This window comes from Aotus nancymaae, unplaced genomic scaffold (assembly GCF_030222135.1).
Source record: "Aotus nancymaae isolate 86718 unplaced genomic scaffold, 86718_ANA_hifiasm-v0.15.2.pri h1tg000059l, whole genome shotgun sequence".
Classification (NCBI taxonomy): Eukaryota; Metazoa; Chordata; class Mammalia; order Primates; family Aotidae; genus Aotus; species Aotus nancymaae.
Genome location: NW_026988473.1, coordinates 47109676 through 47128364, shown reverse-complemented (window position 1 = coordinate 47128364; position 18689 = coordinate 47109676). Strand labels below are relative to the sequence as shown.

The window sequence follows — 18689 nt, the reverse complement described above, 5'->3', positions numbered from 1 at the left end:
ACTTCCTCATTGGACATGCTGCGGGACTGGTTCAGATGCTGTTCATGAGCCTTTCCTTACACCTAATCTTAGCCCGTGCCCCTTCTCCCTCCCTGGCTCTCCATCCCTCTCGCTCCATCATTTATTCCATCTGTAAGTACTCAATGAGGACCTGCTGTGTTTTCAGCACTGGGGGCACAGTGATGAGTAAAACCCATTTTATGCTCTTGTGGATTTCTCTGTCTGGTAGTAGGGGGGAATAGGCACATGTTCATCTTGTAGTCATTCGGATAAGTGGAACACAGTAGCTGTGCTGTGTGCTGTGACCAAGAGGCATAGGGTCCTGCAAGAGCGCATGTTAGGGTGATCTCACTAGTTCTCATGGGTGAGAGTTCTTCCAGACAAGACATAAGCACTTCCAAGGCAGAGATGGCATGTTGTCTTTTTCTTTCCTTTTTTAGACAGGGTCTCACTCTGTTGTCCAGGCTGGAATACAGTTAGCTCACTGCAGGCTTGAACTGCTGGGTTCAAGCGATCCCCCTGCCTCAACCACCTGAGTACCTGGGACCATAGGCAGGTGCCACCATACCTGGCTGATTTTTTCTTTCTTTTTTTTTATTTTTATTTTTTTTAAGAGATGGGGTCTCACTATCAGCCAGGCTGGTCTCAAACACCTGGGCTCAAGTGATCCTCCTGCCTCAGCTTCCCAAAGTGCTGGGATTACAGGCATGAACCACTGCACCCAGCTTGAGATGGCATCTTTTTATCCCCATAATTTTAGCCTGTTGCTTGTGTTCCATCCACACACAGACCATGTGTGACCAGTGGATAACTGACCAGCTTCCGTAGTCCTCGTTTCTTTTCCGTTATTGCTGGGACAGGTTGCTATGGCATCAGTGTAGAAGAAATGGTTAATTAGTAACTCCTCACAGGTTAGTTAATACACATTCTTTACTGCTTCCTCTGACAGTATCCACAGATACATACCCCCTAGATCTTCAGGAGGATGGATGGGGAGATAAAACACCACCCTGATCACCCTGATCTGTAGACCTCTCCCAACACAGTGACATGTTGCTTCCTCAGTGTCCCCTTCACCTATACTTTTTGATTTTCATATCCTAAAATGTTTTTTTTCCTTTCCATGAACCCCAGCTGATAAAAACAGGCCCCATTGACTGGGCATAGTAGTTTATGTCTGTAATCCCAGCACTTTGGGAGGCCAAGGCAGGAGGATCACTTGAGGCTTGAGGATCACTTGAGGAGTTCAAGACTAGCCTGTGCAACATCTCTACCAAAGATTTTAAGAATTAGCCCATCTCTACAAAAAATTTTAAGAATTAGCCAGGTTTGGTGTACCTGCCTGTGGTCCTAGCTACTTGGGAGGCCAAGGTGAGAGGATCACTTGAGCCTGGGAGGCCGAGGCTACAGTGAGCCATTATCATGCTACTGCACTCCAGCCTGGGCAACAGAGCAAGACCTTGTCTCAAAAAAAAAAAAAAAAAAAAGGAGTGGTGGGGGCATATGGCTAGAAGGCAGTTTAGCACTGTCCTGTAGAATCTTGCCTGAGAAAATTCTTTGTAAAGCACTCTCCCGATGCTTTGTGCTCATTCTGGGGTGGGGTCCCCTTGTGGAAGACATCTTTCTTTGCTCTCTTCCACTGGGTTATCTTTTTCCTTTTTTTTGAGATGGAGTCTTGCTCTGTCACCCAGGCACCCAGGCTGGAGTGCAGTGGCGCCATCTTGGCTCACTGCAACCTCCGCCTCCCAGGTTCAAGCTATTATCCTGCCTCAGCCTCCCAAGTAGCTGGGATTACAGGCACGTGCCACTATGCCCAGCTAATTTTTTGTATTTTTAGTAGAGACAGATTTCACCATGTTAATCAGGATGGTCTTGATCTCCTGACCTCCTGATCCACCCACCTCGCCTCCCAAAGTGCTGGGATTGCAGATATGAGCCACCATGCCTGGCTGTTTTTTTTTAGACTTTATGTTGATGATCTGGTGCCAAACTGGACTACAGGGATGTAGGAGCCTCTTTTCTGACCTGAAGAATGACTTGGTCTGTAAATGTTGAGCCATCTGGGAAAGGGAGGCAGAGAAGAGATCTATGCCATTGGTTCTTGTTACCAAGGACTTTATGACTTGGTTGCAATGGATGACATGTGCCGAAATGATACCACATAGGGCAGAAAAAGATACAAGTTGCCAGCAAAGAAGCCCAGGTCAAAGACTATGAATGTTTAGGGAAAGGGGAAGCCTCCACCAGCTGGAAGGCTTATGAAGGACGAGGCCTTGGGATGGTAGATAGAATCTGGACATGCAGAAATGAGCAAGGATAGTACAGGCCGTGATAGCAGTTGTGCACCCAGGTACAAAGTTCAGGGGATTCACAGGAAACATTCGATAATCTAGTAGTGCTACTGGACTGAGTTAGGGTTTGTGGGGTGGCGGTATGTGGAAGACCCTTGTTTGATGTAGCTTTGGTCTAATAATCAAGGGAAATGAGTTTTCTTTCTAATTTTCATTGTTTTAATTTGGAAGAAAGGGGTGGAGAATCCTCACACATCCTTCCAGTTAAGGGAAAGGACCAACAGAGGTTTTCTTAGAGAAAAGCTAGAGGTTCTTCCTAGACCCAGGGCAGTCCAGTCCTGCATGGGTGTGAGTTGGCCTTAGTGCTGGCCATGGCCAGGGAAGAGGAGCATTGCATCTGTTGCTTTTTTCTTGGTGGCTCCCTGACTCCATTCAATTACAAAGTGGCTCTTACACTGTTAAAGCTTCAGTGTCTCTGGGCTACAATTTCTAGCCACAGACCGTGCATTTGCTGTGCCTCAAACATGACCTTGAGGCCACATCCCATTATACATACAGCCCACAGCAATGTTAACCAGTCTTCTATCTGGTAAGACAAGCGCAGTGCAAACTTCATGCCTTTCTGCTGGGATCTTTCTCTGTATTGCCCCTTAAGCAGGAAATTCCATGGCAATCCAAGATGCAAGAGAAGCCAGTGATGGACTCACTTTGAACTCTGTTAAATTATTTAGGAAAAAGAAAAAATAAAATGAAATAAAAACTAGATTACAGTGCCTGGCATGGATCACAGTATAAAAGTGGCAGGTCAGGCCGTGTTTGTCTTTGCTGCTTATGTGCGACTGGTGGGAAAAACAAGGGCAGCTGCAGCTATAGCATCTAAGGCTTAGAGAGGTGACATGTGCATTTCTAAAGGAATTTTTATGTTGCAGAGAAGCTTTATATCTCTGACTTACCGGACTGGCATGGTGTAAGGCACAAAGGAAGACAGTCCCTAGGTGACTGCTGGATTGGTTTAGGAAAATAGTAATTAAATTAAACTTAATATTATTGAAAGTCATTTTTATAACATCAGGTTTACTGAATCTGATATGCGCGCGCGCGTGTGTGTGTGTGTGTGTGTATGTGTATGTGTATGTGTACACCACTGTGTATGTGTGTGTGTATGAAGATCATGTCTGCAAAACTGTACTGTGCTGTGTAGCTTGGAGACCAATTTTCCGTTACATCAGTGATGGTGCTGCTTGTCTTCTGGCCCTAGGAAATGCTGCATCTTAGTAACATGGTTCAAATCCAGGGCTGTGGAATCTGTGAACTCACTCCCTTGGAGGGCAGAGCTATAGAAATATACATAGGAGCCAGCACAATGGCTCATGCCTGTAATTTCAGCACTTTAGGAGGCCAAGGTGGGCGGATTGTTGGGCTCAGAGTTTGAGACCAGTCTGGGCAACATGAAATCCGGTTTATACTAAAAAAAAAAAATACAAAAATTAGTCTTGTGTGGTGGAGCAAGCCTGTAGTCCCATGCGCTACCACAGCTCCACGCTACTTGGGGGGCTAAGGCAGGAAGATCGCTTGAACCTGAGAGATTGAGGCTGCAGTGAGCCCAGATTTTATCACTGCACTCCAGCCTGGGTGATAAAGTGAGATCCTGTCTGAAAAAAAATAAAGAAAACAAAAAAGGAAATTATAGATAGGGACTAGGATGTCCTATCAGGGCCACTGACAAGACTCTCCTCAGAACCTAGTTGATATCACCCATACATATACAATCCCAAATAGCCCAAAATTGTTTGGAATGGCATACTTCTTTAAACAGGTATGTATATTTTAATTCTGAGAAGATTTAGAATTAAACATAGAAAATTTTAATAGAATCAAAGCCATAGGGTTAGTTTTTTATTTAAAGGATTTATATATTTGATATTTCAAGTAATTAAAAAAATAATTTGGCCTAGGTAACAGACCAGCCTGTATTTCCAAATTAAAATGTACGATGAAGTAGGTGATTTAGTCATTTGATCTGGGGAAAGTTGAAATTGTACTAGTTTTATAGGTAGTATCAGTGCATTTAAGAGAATTTATTCTAAGAGTTGTTTCAGGGAAGATTTTATAATTTAAAGCAGATAGTTCTAATAGTTAAAAGAAATAATTACTATTCATGGTTTCAAACATAGATGAAACAAAGAACATGGGTGTTTGAAAGGTGATCTTGCTCATCTGAAAAGCAAGGGCTTGAGAGTTAAGATGAACTTTCAATGAAATAATGACTGCAGTGTAGTGCCCAGCCCACAGTACCCAGTAAGGAGCTGTTGAAGTAATTTTAGAAGTACCCTCATGCATCACTGAACAACAGGATACGTTCTGAGAAATACATCATCAGGCAGTTTTAGTCATTGTTAGAAAATCATCAAGTGTACTCATGCAAACCTAGATAGAAAAGCCTACTACACACCTAGGCTGTGCAAACCTGTGCGGTGTGTTACTGTACTGAATACTGTAGGCCACTGTAACACAATGGTAAGTATTTGAATATCTAAACATAATCTAAACATTGAAAAGATACAGTAAAAACATGTCATTATAATTTGATGGGACCACCATCGTGTATGCAGCTCATTGTTGACCAAAATGTCATTATGTGGTACATGATTTTACTTCAGTCAAAGTATGAGTTGATTTGACACTGTTTAACTCCAAGGGGTGCCATTTGTATAGGCTGTAGTACACAGTCAAATAGGGCTGTCTTGGATATTGATTTTATTCATTCAAGTGCCACAAGAAATTGAAAATTAGTTCTGTAGGTTATGTGTCACACCTGTCAAGCTATTCTGTCTGTTTTCCTGGAAAATAAGCGAGTTTGAGGGTAGGAGACATTTTTGCCGTCTGGACAAGGTTGGGATGAAATTGTATGTAATACAGAGCCCTGGATCTATTTCGCCTTGGCCACTCAAATAGCCCTGAACAGGATGCACAGTGAGGCCCCAGGCTGGAGGATGCTTGGCTTGTCTGCAGACATTGTCATTTCGGTCTGGCTTCTGGTAATTAGGTACTCCTAGCTGGGCTCTGCTGTCAGTGAGTTTTCGAGACAAATTGCAAAATCTGTACAACCATCTGAGAGATGGAGAAGTAGATCCAATGACACTACAGGGTATATTGGTAGTTCTCAAAAGTTTGAAAGAGAATGCTTAGAAAAGCAGTACTCAGAATTGAATTTAGAGGTCCTTTTGTGGAGGTAAAGGGTTCAGTCACAGAATCAGGATCTGGGACGATCTTGCAGACTGAAATGATAGACTGAATCTGAGAGGATGAAGTGGAGTAGAAATAAATGTTAAGGTTCTGTTTTGGGATCTGAAAACCTCAGCTATGTATTAAAAAGAAACGGGGAGGAACATATCTAAAGAGGAGCCCATATGTAAAAGGCCTAGGCGTTTAAGTTGGCACATATTGATAATTTATTGTACTCCTTAATAATTTAATGCGGTGTTTGGCTTAATTAACAGAGGTAGAGTATTTAGCATGAAAGAGGTAATAAACCCACTCTGGTGCTATATAGCAGGAGCACTGCCACAGTTCTGGACTGCGAGCTCTGAAAGGAAAACAAAGAATGGTCACAGGATGGTGTGTGGGAGTGTTCCAAAGCTTGTCAGATAACAAAGGAACATGGGAGGATTAGCTTGTGTTCAACTCCAAGAGGACCTGAGAGCTGCCATTAATAATCTGAAAGGCAGTTATATAAATAAGGGACAGGACTTCTTGTTAAGAGGAACAGGAAGGGTCTGGGGGTGAAAGTTAAAGCAGACCCCCAAAAGGAGGGTCTTTTTATCATAAATATGTTCTAAGATAGAATGGGCTACTTCCTCAATTTTAGAAGTGCTGACTTAGGCTTCTGAAGACTTAGACTTTCAAGGATGGAAATGGATGACCTAGGAGTACTTTCCAGCCCCAAGATTTCGTGATTCCTTTGCCTTCCAGTGATGACCGTGTCCTGCACAGTCCCAACACTGGCAGGTGGTGGACAGAGCCATGACTATAGGACATCCTAGGTAGTGATGAGAGAGTCTTTGGAATTCTCAGACAGGATTTCCCTAAGGACATTTTGATGTTGGTCTTCATCAGCGTTTCTAGTTCTTTACTCTGCCAGGGAAGATCTGGGGGATATGGTCACTCCCTTTCAACAGAGGCTGTGTTATTTCTTCATTCATTCCTGTTTTCTGTGCCCAGCAAGGTGCTAGGTGCTATGGGGGACACTGAGGAGGAAGACAGAGTTCTCCACCTCTTCAAGTATGCTGTATATCTGGGAAGAAGTAAGACAGCTAACACAAATTTTACAACTATCTATACCATTGTAAATACAGTTACAATTTGGGTATATCCTAGGAAGGAGAAGTGCAGTTTGTGCTGCCACGGGGGTATAGAGCAGGGTAATCAAACCTAGTCGTGCGATTAGAGAAGACTTCCCCAAGGGAGTGACATCCAAGTGGGGTGTTGAAGGAAAAGTAGAATCTAGCACAACGGTCTCAGGCTGGTGAAGCACATGAGTGAATTTCACAGCAGTGGACTTCGGGCTTGTTCTTGACCAAAGGAGATTTTCACAAGGATGGAGCTGGGCTGATACAAAGCCAGCCAACAGGAGTGCTATGAAATGGTGGTTTTCCATTTCCTGTATAGAGTATGTAGAAATAATTTCAGTTCCTGGTACTAGAGCAAGTTGAAGTCATAAATATGACCTGCTCAGAAGAACCTATGTCTTGTATGAGTGGTTTTTTTTTCAACGTGGTATCTTAGTAATACATTTCTCTGCTTAGCTTCTGGAGATACATTTTCCTGTTATATTATAGTTTTTGGAAGTCAGGTTCTGAGACTTCTCAGTTTCCTGGTGGGTAGAGATGGAAGGTTTTTGTTTATACTTTTAGGCATTATTCTTTCCCCAGAAGGTTATATAACTTGGAGGAGACTGAGTCGTCTTTTTCACTGACTACCTTTAGGGGGTGTCTACTTTCATGCTGTTAGCTTCTTGTCATTGTAGGGCTTCTGTGGCCACACCAGCTCGTTCATCTTCTTGTGGCTGTGATTCTAGCTGTTAATTATGAGAAGAAACTTGAATGAGAAGGAAAATGAATATGAATGTGAACATGAAAAATCAAAGACTAGAACGTAACTGGGTTTATTTCCAGACTAATCCTTGTTAGTATTTGTTGCTTATATGAGTGACTCACCACCCATTTAGGTACAAGCATACAAACAAACAAAAAGGCACTTTTCAAAAAGATAAATTTCTATTCTCAGATGCTGGTCTAAGTTTAAAATTAAATGCCTTTCATCTTAATTTTTCCTAGTAAACATTTTTGCAGACAATTGTGCTGTTTTATTTTTCTAGCATTAGTAAATGCATAGTTGCAGTTTTAAAATTCTTGATTCTGAATTCTGTTTCTTGCTTTTAATGGCTTTGTTGGTTTGGTTTTTTGGTAACCCACCTCATAGTAAATTCTTCTTTTTTTCAGGTAGGAATGAATTGATAGCCAGATACATCAAACTCAGGACAGGCAAGACGAGGACCAGAAAACAGGTAAAATAACCCACCTGGAAATCGTGCATGTCAGCGAATGGCCCAAAAAGGCATTTTGGCTGCAGTGGCTGGCTATGCTTTGGCTCCTAGGAGCCCCCAATTTGAGTTCCCTGTAAGGACGTCAATGTTGGAGGTATTTTAAATTGGCTCAGTTTTCACTGTTCATCATTTCAGTGACCCTTTATTATGTGGTCTTGCAAGATTCTTTCATACTCATTTGGGAAGTGTCACTGCTAAGGACAGTATATGAACCGCTCCTGTACTGTATTTTAAAGCTGACATTTCTTTCCCTAAATGTGCACCTGCGAACATTGCAAAATCTGCAGGTGCAAATGCACTTGCAGGTCATGAAATTTTGAGATTTTGTGCATTGTCAAGTCCTGGAACGATTATATATTAGTCATCATTTCAATGAAAAAGTAGCACTAGCAGCCTTGAGTATTGGCCTGAATGTAATGCTAAATGATGTGCGTCCAGGGAACTGTTGCTTCTTAAGTGATGGCTTTTTGTCAGTAGCTGCTGTAACTGAAATGAAGTTACAACTTCAATACCTCTGTGCAGAACAGTATCAGGAATTCTCTGCCCTTTGTCAGGGCTCTGCCTTCCCTCCTTTCAGATGTAAAACAGCCCAAATCTCTGACATGAGCCAGCTCAGAACTGGAACGGATGAGAAATTAGTGTTTAACTAAAAACAGAAAAAGAAAGGAGGGGGAAAAAAAACCCAAAAACCTCATGGATGAGTTGTTAACAGAGAAGAATTATTTTTTAATGTTGATTTATGCTGAACGATAGGCATGAATCTTAAAAAACTAATCAGACCAAAAGGCGAGCTAAACTGTGGTCTCATTAAGATTGAGCAGCAGATTTCAGTTCTCTTCCCAGTGAGGAATTGTCTTCATGAGTGTTTATAACGGGGAGAGGCTTTTCCCCAGGAATGCTACTTGTGCCACAGCCTGGGAGCCTGGCTGCTGAGTCAGCACAAAGAGAAGTGGCCTCCTGCCAGCGTGCAGAGGCAGCGCATTGTCTGTTTGGGGGATGCTCCCCCCTGACAGTGGCCCTCATCAAGTCAAAGAATCACAGAAGAACAAAATTCAGTTGAAAACAAGTAACAGCAGGAGCCAGATGGAGGGGTGAAGAGGATGGGGGAGTTTCTGCTTCTCTATGCTTAAAAAAAGAAAAGTACCAAAGCAAATTGGAAAAAAAAATAATTGAAGCTCAAAGACAAAGTTAAAGATAAAAGGACTGTTTATTATCATAAATCCTGTTTTAGAGCTGCTGGAGAATTGGAAATGGGGTAATCACCACGCAGTCTGAGTTACTGAACTTTTAAATGGAAGGTTCTAAATTTCAGAAACCGGCAGATCTAATCTTCTGCATACTGACAGTGTGGGACCTGGGCTCTCTGCTGGTCTGTGAGCTCTGGTCATTTGCCCGGTGACCCCTTCACTGGGGGACTTTTCTAAATTTAACCAAGTCCCACTGAAAGAGATGCAAATTTCAGTGGAATCATTGTGTTTCAGAAGCTGGGCTTGGCTATGTTTCCACACCCCGGCATCCTGGGGATGGTTTTAGGCAGCAGTTGGTGATACCTCTCCAATGTGAATTTGTTGTTCAGCAAATCCGTGTGGTTTTCAACCCAGATTTTTAACAGGATGGCTGGCTGGCTGTATTCACACATTTCGCTTTGTAATAATATGCAAATCCACTTGGCGCCCAGTCAATACCCCAAAGAGTGGAAGGATTAAAGATATTTATAAGGGCAAAAAAAAAAAAATGCTCTGCTAACTGAGTCTTTCCATTTCTCTTTGAGATCTAATTTACATGTCAGTATTATTTTAACATTTGCTACAGAATCCGGAGCTCTTAATGAGATCAGAATACAACTGACAGCTTCAGCTTTTTGATTCTGTAGAATGTGCTAATTTATGGATAGTCTCCTTCTAAATTGAGAAAAAGGGATTTTCCCTCCTGATACTGAGAAGCTATAAATATTTTCATTTACCTTTACCCCCACCTTTTTAATTTTAGAATGAAAACAGCCCCTCTCATCCCTCCCAAAATTAGTTTTTCCCAGTGCCCATGGTTTCTCTTGGGTGGGAAAACTAAGATGACTCTTAACTTTCATCCTGAATCAAGTCACTGCAGTGATGACCCAGTATGAAAAGCTTAGAGCAGCGCTGGGGGCTTGTGTCTGGCTGGGACTGTGTATTCCTAACTGCAGAGCTTTGTTGAGATGCAAATAACCACCCCCACCCCACCCCAAAACCCTCCCAAGGAGTAGAGATTTTATATTTGATTTCCTTTTTTTGTTTTGTTTTGTTTTGTTTTGTTTTGTTTCCCCTCATAAACCCGAACAATGTAGGTGTCTAGTCATATACAGGTCTTAGCAAGAAAGAAAGTTCGAGAAATTCAAGCCGCCATTAAGGTACGTCTGGCTTGCCCACTTGTAGGGGGCTTTTCATCTCCATGGTTACAGGCTTTTCCTTTGTTTTCCTCCCTTCCCCTACCCTGCAGGTGTCTAGTCACATTCAGGTTCTTGCCAGAAGGAAATCTCGTGATTTTCATTCCAAGCTAAAGGTATGCGCTTTTCTGCTTTTTGGCTTGTGGTTGCTATGCATCTCACTTCCTGTTTTCCATGGTGACTGGTGAATGCCTGGTGCTGGGATTCTCGTAACCTAGTTTCCTTGCATGTGAGAGCTGTTTACATTTCTTTGTGTTTAATCTCTCTGTTTCTGTACTAGCCTCACATTAAACTCAATGTGTGCGTGCGCGTGCGTGTGTTTGCGTGCGTGTGTTTGCGTGTGTGTGTGTTTTTCTAATAACAATGCAAATGCAGCAGAGAGCTGGTCTTGATAACTTTTCAGCACAGAAACGTGATTTTTTTTTTTTAACCCTCAGATGTCCACCAAGCAGCCCTGGGCTAGAAAAGCTTAAAAAAAAAAAAAAAAAGAAGTCCAGAGATGCAATATTGAGTAGAAATTTTTTAGAAAGAATAATTTCCAAAGAGATCATGAAATTACTTTTTAAAAAAATTTAGAAATTTTCATTTGTGCTTTTGATGTATTTATAAGAATACTTATAAAAAATACATCTTTTTGATGCACGTCTCTTCCAGCAGAGTATTTTCAGCCAGATTTCTTCCACATTGCTTACTACTGTTTTTTGAATAAATGGCGCTCTTATTAAAAGAGAAATCTGAGGAGTGGCCTTTTAAAAAAAAGATAGATCTTAGAGATGGGAAAGGTCTTGATCAAACCCGTTTGCAGTTTCATTTGTACTTGAGTTTACTTAAAATTTTTTTACTTGTGCCTCATTTTTCAGTCTCAGAATATATTTTATAGGAAAAATGGGAGCATTGGTAATTTTTAAAATTCAACTTCTTTCTACTTTTTCCCTTCCTAAAATTCATAATAAAATATACCTGACTTTTATTTTTCTATAATGCCCTATTTTAGAAATGTAAAGCAATTATAGTTTGCAAGAAGGAGACTTCATTTATAATAAAAATTGATTTTGGCCCATATCGAAGCCTTTCCCATGTGCCTTTTTTTTTTTTTGTTCTGTTCCGATATTTTTCTATACAGTAATTAAATTTGTAGTTTTGTTCTGAACTAAAAAACAGTGTAGTTTCACAACACTGAATGGTGAATATTGGGATTCTTCCCAAAGTCCTTTGACGACTTTTTTTATGCAAACAAGGCTGGCTGTGGAATAGGACAAGCGATTAGGAAGGAGCATTTGGTGTGCCCTCTGCAGTGGGCAGCATGCTGGCTCGCTCGCACGTGTGGCTGATGGTGGCTGGCTTTTAGCTGCACTGGCTGAGCAGTTGGAAGACTAAGATAACTTTATAGATCCTGCTTTTTAACCAAAGGTGCAATAATCTCTATATGGATGTAACTACCCCAGTTTTTGCTCAAGTTCTGACTCTGTTTCTAGTTTCTCTGAGCTAATGAATTAATGATGTACAAAGAAGTTTACAGATAACAATGTTGTTTCCATCTGTGATGATATGAATTGCTCTATTTCTGCACTGTCTGTGTGGTTTCTTTGGACTCACCAGGGCACACAGCCCTAGAGCGAAAGCCCAATAAGTGATGAGTAAAGCTCTTCTGTTCAGAAGCGATTCCCATGGGATGTAGGAAGCACTCTTTTTCTCACTTAGTGAATTTTAGAGTTTTCTTCCATAGAAACAATTTTTCTATTGCTTTATACATGTGCATATGTAAAAATACACAGCTGTATTTGTGTTTTTTTTTTTTTTTTCCTAAAAAAAAAAATTAATAAAAAAGAAACAGTCCCCTGACTTTCTGCCCTGGCCCACTCTCCTTTGGTGCAGGCACAAGGAAGAGACAGAGGCAGAAGCAGTAGGATAGCAACTGGCTCAGCATTTAAGCTCCAAGAACCACCTCCGTCTTCTTGTAGTTTCTTCTCTTCTTTCTTCCCATATTATTCTTGGAAAAATGGAGTCCTTTGTTTTTCCATCTGCTAACACCAACTGAGTGTTCCAGGCATGGTGCTCACTGTGATGTGCAGTTAACAGCCAATCTCCTATTCAGGGAGCTGGCTGTGTAAATGGGAATGTAAACTAGAGAAGCACTTTGGCTAAGTGTTAGCAGGAACAGCCAAAATCAAATGTGGTGGGGGGCATCCCGGGGATGAACTTCATGCAGATGTACTCTTAAGTTTGGGAATTGGAAGATGAAAGGCATCCCAATGCATGCTCCCTCATTTAAGCTCACTATGGAGTGATTTACAGTATTCTGCTTTTGGGGCATAATATTGAGGAACCTGGGACTGAGAGAGTGTAATTAACGGGTCACAAAGCCTTCCTAGTAAGTGGTAAAGTCGGAATTTGAACTCAGATATTTTTGCATTCTAAACGAATTGCTCCTTTAGATAAAATTTTATCTAGCGAAAGTGGGAGAATGTTTTCAAGCAGAGGGCTTCACATCAGCACACTGTACCTACCTAACCTGTCACCCCTCACAAGTCTTTGGTGCTGGGCATTCATCCTTTGCTACCAGCCCTTCACTTAGCATCCACATTTTAACTTTGAGCCCTTGGTCAAAATGTGGACTTAATTTGGGTTGGCGCTGTGAGGGTCATGAGTAACTGAGGGGATGACGTGGTCCTGGAGACAGAGCTGCTCGTCACCAGGACAGTCACAGAGAGTAAGACTGGCTGTCCCCTGCTTGCAGGAGATGGTGCTGCTTTCACTCCCTCCATGAACATTTTATCCCAAAGGACATGTACTTAACCTTCCTAACCAGCCACTACCAGGATATGGACTCAACTCTGTTGGTGTCCCAGCTCCATCCAAACCCCCTTGTTCAGCTCTGGAGTCTAATAGCACGTTTGTGAGGAGGCCGGGACAAGCATCTGTACTGAGATCATCATGGGGTCAGGCTGATAGCCATGGTCATCTTGGCCTCGCACACTAGCTGGTGAGATAAATTCACTACAGAAAATTGAGGCAAAAGACAACAAGGATAGCTTCCAGGTAGGTGGGGAGTAAGGGGGAGTGGCAGGAAGTATCCAGGCATAAAATAGACACTGTGCTTTGCCTGGGAAGATGTAAGAAGGCTCCTGGAGCAGGTGGCTGACCATCCCAGGAACTGTCCTTGTGGGCATTGCCCCCAAACAGGCTGGTCACCACTTCAGACGTCGAACGGGTAGACAAAGGTCTTTGGTCTTCATGTGAAGACCAAAGGCAAGCTTGAATTTGTCTGTTCCTTTGTGGAGTTGGAAAAGTGGCTTACCCACACTGGAGGCCGTGTGTCTTCCTTGGGAGCCTTCTTGCCTATAAGCTTCTCTTTACTTCCTGGGGAAGGATGTGGTGGAGTTCTTTAGGCTGGCGTTTTCCAGCCATTTTAAAGCAGCAAAATTCATGTTTCTAATTGAATCTCACCCTCTCAAATCCTTAGTAATGGCCTCTTAGGCTACTCCATTGAATCAGGTTTGAAAAACCACCTGTTTTAGGCAGAAGGAGAGGAGGTGTCTGCCTCTTACGCTGTCCCTTCCAGCCTTTACAGACAGCTCCTGTGTCCCATTTAAAGCCTGTGTCTCTAAGTTCTGTAGTTTATAAGTTCTGCCATGTTCTTTGGAAGAAAACAGACTCAAGGAGAGAGTGATCATTTTATGTCATATTGATAAATGAGTCATCCTAGCTACCAAAGTTACTCTCCTGAGAATCTGTTAGAATAAATTCTAAAGGTCAGTGTTACGCTTCTGCGAATTGGCAGTTGTTCCTCAGTGTGCTTGTTTGTGGACTGGATTACCCCAAAGTGTGTAGACTTAAATTTTAGTAAGGAAAAAATTGTTTAGTGAAAGTCTAAGAGTTCTACATAGATTTGAACTTGAAAAGCAAAGGAATGATTACTGAATTCAGTCCAGTGGTTTTCATTGAGAACCCAGTGTATTCTAGGCCCTTTCGTAGATGTTGGGCCCATAGAATTGAATCCAGAGTTTGTGTTCTTAAGGAATGCTGTTATTTTTTCCAGTAGATATCCACAGCTAGGGAACTCTGCAGTAGAAATTAAACAGAATAGTGCAAAGGCTACCCAGGTGAAAAGAATGATTCATTCTGAGAGTGAGGGAATTAAAGAAAGCTTCATGGAGAAGTGTCCTTAGAACTAAACATAGTTGAAGGCAGAGAAGTTCCATGAGGGACCATGAAAAACATCATGTATTTGGAGACATGCAGTGGGAGGTGAGACTGGAGGAGCCTAAGGGAAGGGTCCTGGATCATCCCACTGAGGAGCAGGGATTTATCTATGGGCCTCGGAGTGTACACGGGGGTCATTCAGATTTGCACTCTAGAAAGATCTCACCAGGTCTTTGTAGGATAGCTAATAAAAAGGAGGCCACACTGGAGTCAGAGAGGCTAATTCCTGGTCTGCTTTAAGAGTGGGGAAGGGCCGGGCATGGTGACTCACACTTGTAATCCCAGCACTTTGGGAGGCCGAGGGGGGTGGATCTTCTGAGGTTGGGAGTTCAAGACCAGCCTGACCAACATGGAGAAACCACATCTCTACTAAAAATGCAAAACTAGCTGGACGTGATGGCGCACACCTGTAATCCCAGCTACTTGGGAGGCTGAGGCAGAAGAATTGCTTGAACCCGGGAGGCGGAGGTTGCGGTGAGCTGAGATCGTGCCATTGCACTCAACCTTGGGCAACAAGAGCAAAACTCCATTTCAAAAAAAGAAAAAAGAGTGGGGAAGAGAGGCGCAGGCCTGGACCAGGGGCTAACCCACACCCCCGGGGCCGATTCGTAGCACTCATCCTTGACTGGCATCCCTACTTCAGTGCAGTCTGCCTGCTCTGTACTCTTTCCTACTCATTGTGTTTACAGAACAAATTATAAATTTTTAAGTTCTGTCCTTAGAAAGTCTGAAAGCATTGTGTGCCAGAACTTTTCAGAAAGATCTTCAATAGCAGCATTTAAAAATTAACTTATTCAAAAAATCTCATAAAGTAATGGTAATTAACCGGAAGTGTGCATCAAAACTATGAAGTTTTCGTTGCAAAATTTTAAATATACAAAATTTAAACAGTACAGAGAGTATCATATTAAACACTCATGTTTATACTATCTGGAAAGGATAATTTTCATTATATGTTTAAGTTTTCTTAAAATGAAAAATCAAGTGGCAAACGTTATTCTGCACTTTTTCCTCTATCCACCCTCCTTCTTCAACCAAAATTAATCTCCCTTTCTTTTCTTCCATCCACAGTGTCTTTCCTTGCCATTTATTTCCCTTAGAAAATCAAATCTAGTGAAAACTCTGTCTTCTCCTTTTGCCTCTAGATTTTTGCCCATTGTCTCCCTCCCTCCTTCCCTCCCTCCCTCCCATCTCGCTCTGTCACCCAGGCTGGAGTGCAGTAGCACCATCTCGCTCACTGCAACCTCTGCCTCTCAGGTTCAAGCTATTCTCCAGCCCCAGCTTCTCAAGTAACTGGGGTTACATAAGGTGCCCGCCACAACGCCCAGCAAATTTTTGTATTTTTAGTAGAGATGGGGTTTCACCATGTTGGCCAGGCTGGTCCCAAAATCCTGATTTCAAGTGACCTGCCCACCTCAGGCTCCCAAAATTCTGGAATTAACAGACGTGAGCCACCATGCCTGGCTGATTTTTGCCCAGTTGTCTACCATGAATTTGTGCAGTAGCCATTGGCACCAACATGAGACATTTCCGTTGGAATTTTTAGCCGCTTAAGTTAAGATAGACTCGGCCAACAATTTGATGACCTTGGATATAGACCATGACTATAAGGGAGATATGAGGGCAAGGAAATAAAGGGGATGGTTGAACTAGTAAGGGGGTAATGCAAGGAGACAGTGAACCAGGAACAGAGAAGCTGGGAGAATAGAGAGAAAGCACCAGTAGACTGCAGCTGAGATTCGAGTGCTCGGTAAGATGGAGAACAGAAAAAAAAGGAATTTGTGGCCAGAGCATAGTAATTTTGGAAATTAAATACATAAATTCAGAGTTGTGGGGATTTTTGTTTTGGGTTTTTTTTTCCCCCCCCCACTGGGATTGGGGCATCATTAAAATGTCTAGGACAGAAGCTAGAGTACTAACTGCAGGCCTAGAAGAGAACTTAGCTTTGAAGGAGTTGTTTCTCAGTGATGGGAGTGCCATGTGTTTGGCTCCTACTGAGACAACACCCGTTTGACCCACTGCTCTCAAGGGGGTTAGGTGTTATAGATGACCCACAACCTGTAGCTGGGCCTGAGTCTGCTTCTAAAGTAGAAGATGAATCCATGCAGTTGCAGTGTGAAAGATGGTTCTAGGTCTGTGGAATATCCATTTAAGAATCCCAAGGATGCTGAGTTAGAGGTGTCTCTTAGACCTTGTGTCACCAGCTGCAGCAACAGCAATGTCACCAACAGCAGCTTTACCTGTTTCCTTCTATCTCACGCTTTCCCTAGTTTAGCCTGTACTGGTATCTCCAGTGGAGTAGTGAGAAGCAGAAGCATGTCTGAGGATTAGCTCACAGCATTAGAAATTATTCTCTACTTTGAATTGTTTCACTCACCATTAATTCATCAAAAAGTCATTAACTGTTTTTTTAAGCTCCAGGGATTTATTATCCCAGCATGTAGAAAGAATGCAGAAGCATTCTCCATGTGTTAAGCAGTCTTTTCTTCCCTACTTAGAGTTTCTTTGTAGAGTTCCATGCCTGAGTCACTTTCTCTGAATGTTCAGTTACCCTAAAGAAGTTGTTCAGACCCTGCTCAGAGTCCTCCTTTCCACATTAGCAGCAAAAAAGGCAATCTTTTCTTGCTGGTTTCAGAAGCTTGTGGCAGCCACAGCCAAGGTCAGGGAAACACCACACTGTGGACCATCTCCATCTTCCCATGTAGATGGGCCAGGCCACCTTTGGTTCACTTCTTGAGTGTGTTTGGGTGAGTGTATGTCTTAGGGCAAAACTAAGAGGAAACGAAGTCTTCACTGTGCCCTCCCCTCAGCGGGAATACATCTTAGGCAATAGATGTATTCACGTCAGGCTCTGGATGTGTACTGAAGAGAAACCTGTACTTGCTGACGTTGCATCATCCCAGTAGGGCAGAAAAAGACCTGAGCCTCTCTGATTATGTCCAGTCGCTGGTGACTAATTTATGAGATACGTGTGCTCCCCTGGGGCCATTTTCTTCATTCTCACCGTGGTGGCCTTTGTGATTTGATTTCTGAACAGGCCATTCTTTCCAGTCTCCTGTTCTTTCTGATAAGCAGAGAGCTTAAATTTCAAATTGTTGATTTAATTCTTTTGAGTTCAAGAACTTCACTGGGGCATTGCTGAAGTCTGTACTGCTGAATCATGTTTGTATTATCACTGATTCCATCCAGGAATGGGCCTGTCCACAGGGAAGATAGACCTGAGTGAAGTGTGGTGCCGTGTGAGGCCCCCTGAGCCACTCTGCTCCTTCAAGACTTGGCTGTTAGCAGTGGAGGAGGCAAGGAAAGCCTGAGCAACAACCTCCTGTCTGTGTCCGCTCCAAGACACTTGGCCGTGTCATGGGATTTGGGAAATGATAATCTTTCCTGGAGTTTCCCATTCTCAATTTCTCAGGCTTCAGTGTGGTGATGGAGAACTTAATGTTGGTAGCCAGAGCACTGAATATGTATATAAACAAAGATAATTCTGTGCGAACTGAGCCAGGTCTGGATTTTCTTTCTAAGGGCAAGAGAAACAGCCTCATCATTCTACATTTTTATCTCTCCGTAGAGAAATCCCATTGTCAATCATCCTCCAATTTAGATAATGCCATAGAATGATATCAATCCCAAGGATTATCTAGTGAGGACCAGGGCTCCTGAGCATTTCAGGTCTCAAGCAGGATCCAGCCTGGAAAGCCAGTCAGTCACCTGGGCCCTGTAGACTGCAAGCTCACCCAGGGGCAAGGCTGCAAGCACCGTACTGAGTACTTGAAGCAGTACTGAACGGCAGGAGTGTTTTGTCCTTGATTTATGAATTTGGAAGCAGAGGCTCAGAATAGCTAACTGATCAACAAGTCTGCAGTTGATCCAGGGATATCTGGTGCCAAAAGCCAAGCTCTTTGCAGGATGTCCTGCTGCCTTCCCAAAGAGTACTGGTCCAGGATGAGGTTCATTTTCCTGACTTGGGATGCCTTGCATTTATTTGCCTCCCTCCACTGAGCCCTCTTCATTGTGTCTGTGTATTTGAGGGAAACAGAAGATAAACAGTGGGAGCTAGAACTCACTCTGGAGCTTAACTTGAGCCTGGAGCCAGTTTGGGTTCCTCTGGTCCCTTGCTGTCACCTCCCAGAGAAAAGGGGACTAAGATCAGAATGGTGCCTTCTCCTGG

General features: G+C 42.7%; 1 protein-coding gene across 11 annotated transcripts in view; it reads left to right on the top strand.

Moving 5' to 3' along the window:
• The window catches only part of TEAD1 (TEA domain transcription factor 1), a 270375-nt gene that overhangs the window by 180293 nt on the left and 71393 nt on the right, over positions 1 to 18689 (top strand). For 6 of the 11 annotated variants that reach the window (XM_021675161.2, XM_064365162.1, XM_012456633.3 and 3 more), the window contains exons 3-5: positions 7793 to 7857; positions 10220 to 10282; positions 10372 to 10434. In XM_021675161.2, the coding sequence (XP_021530836.1) occupies positions 7793 to 7857; positions 10220 to 10282; positions 10372 to 10434 (191 nt within the window). The remainder of the gene's footprint in view (positions 1 to 7792; positions 7858 to 10219; positions 10283 to 10371; positions 10435 to 18689) is intronic. The other 5 variants (XM_012456636.3, XM_012456635.3, XM_064365165.1 and 2 more) reach the window with 2 other exon arrangements.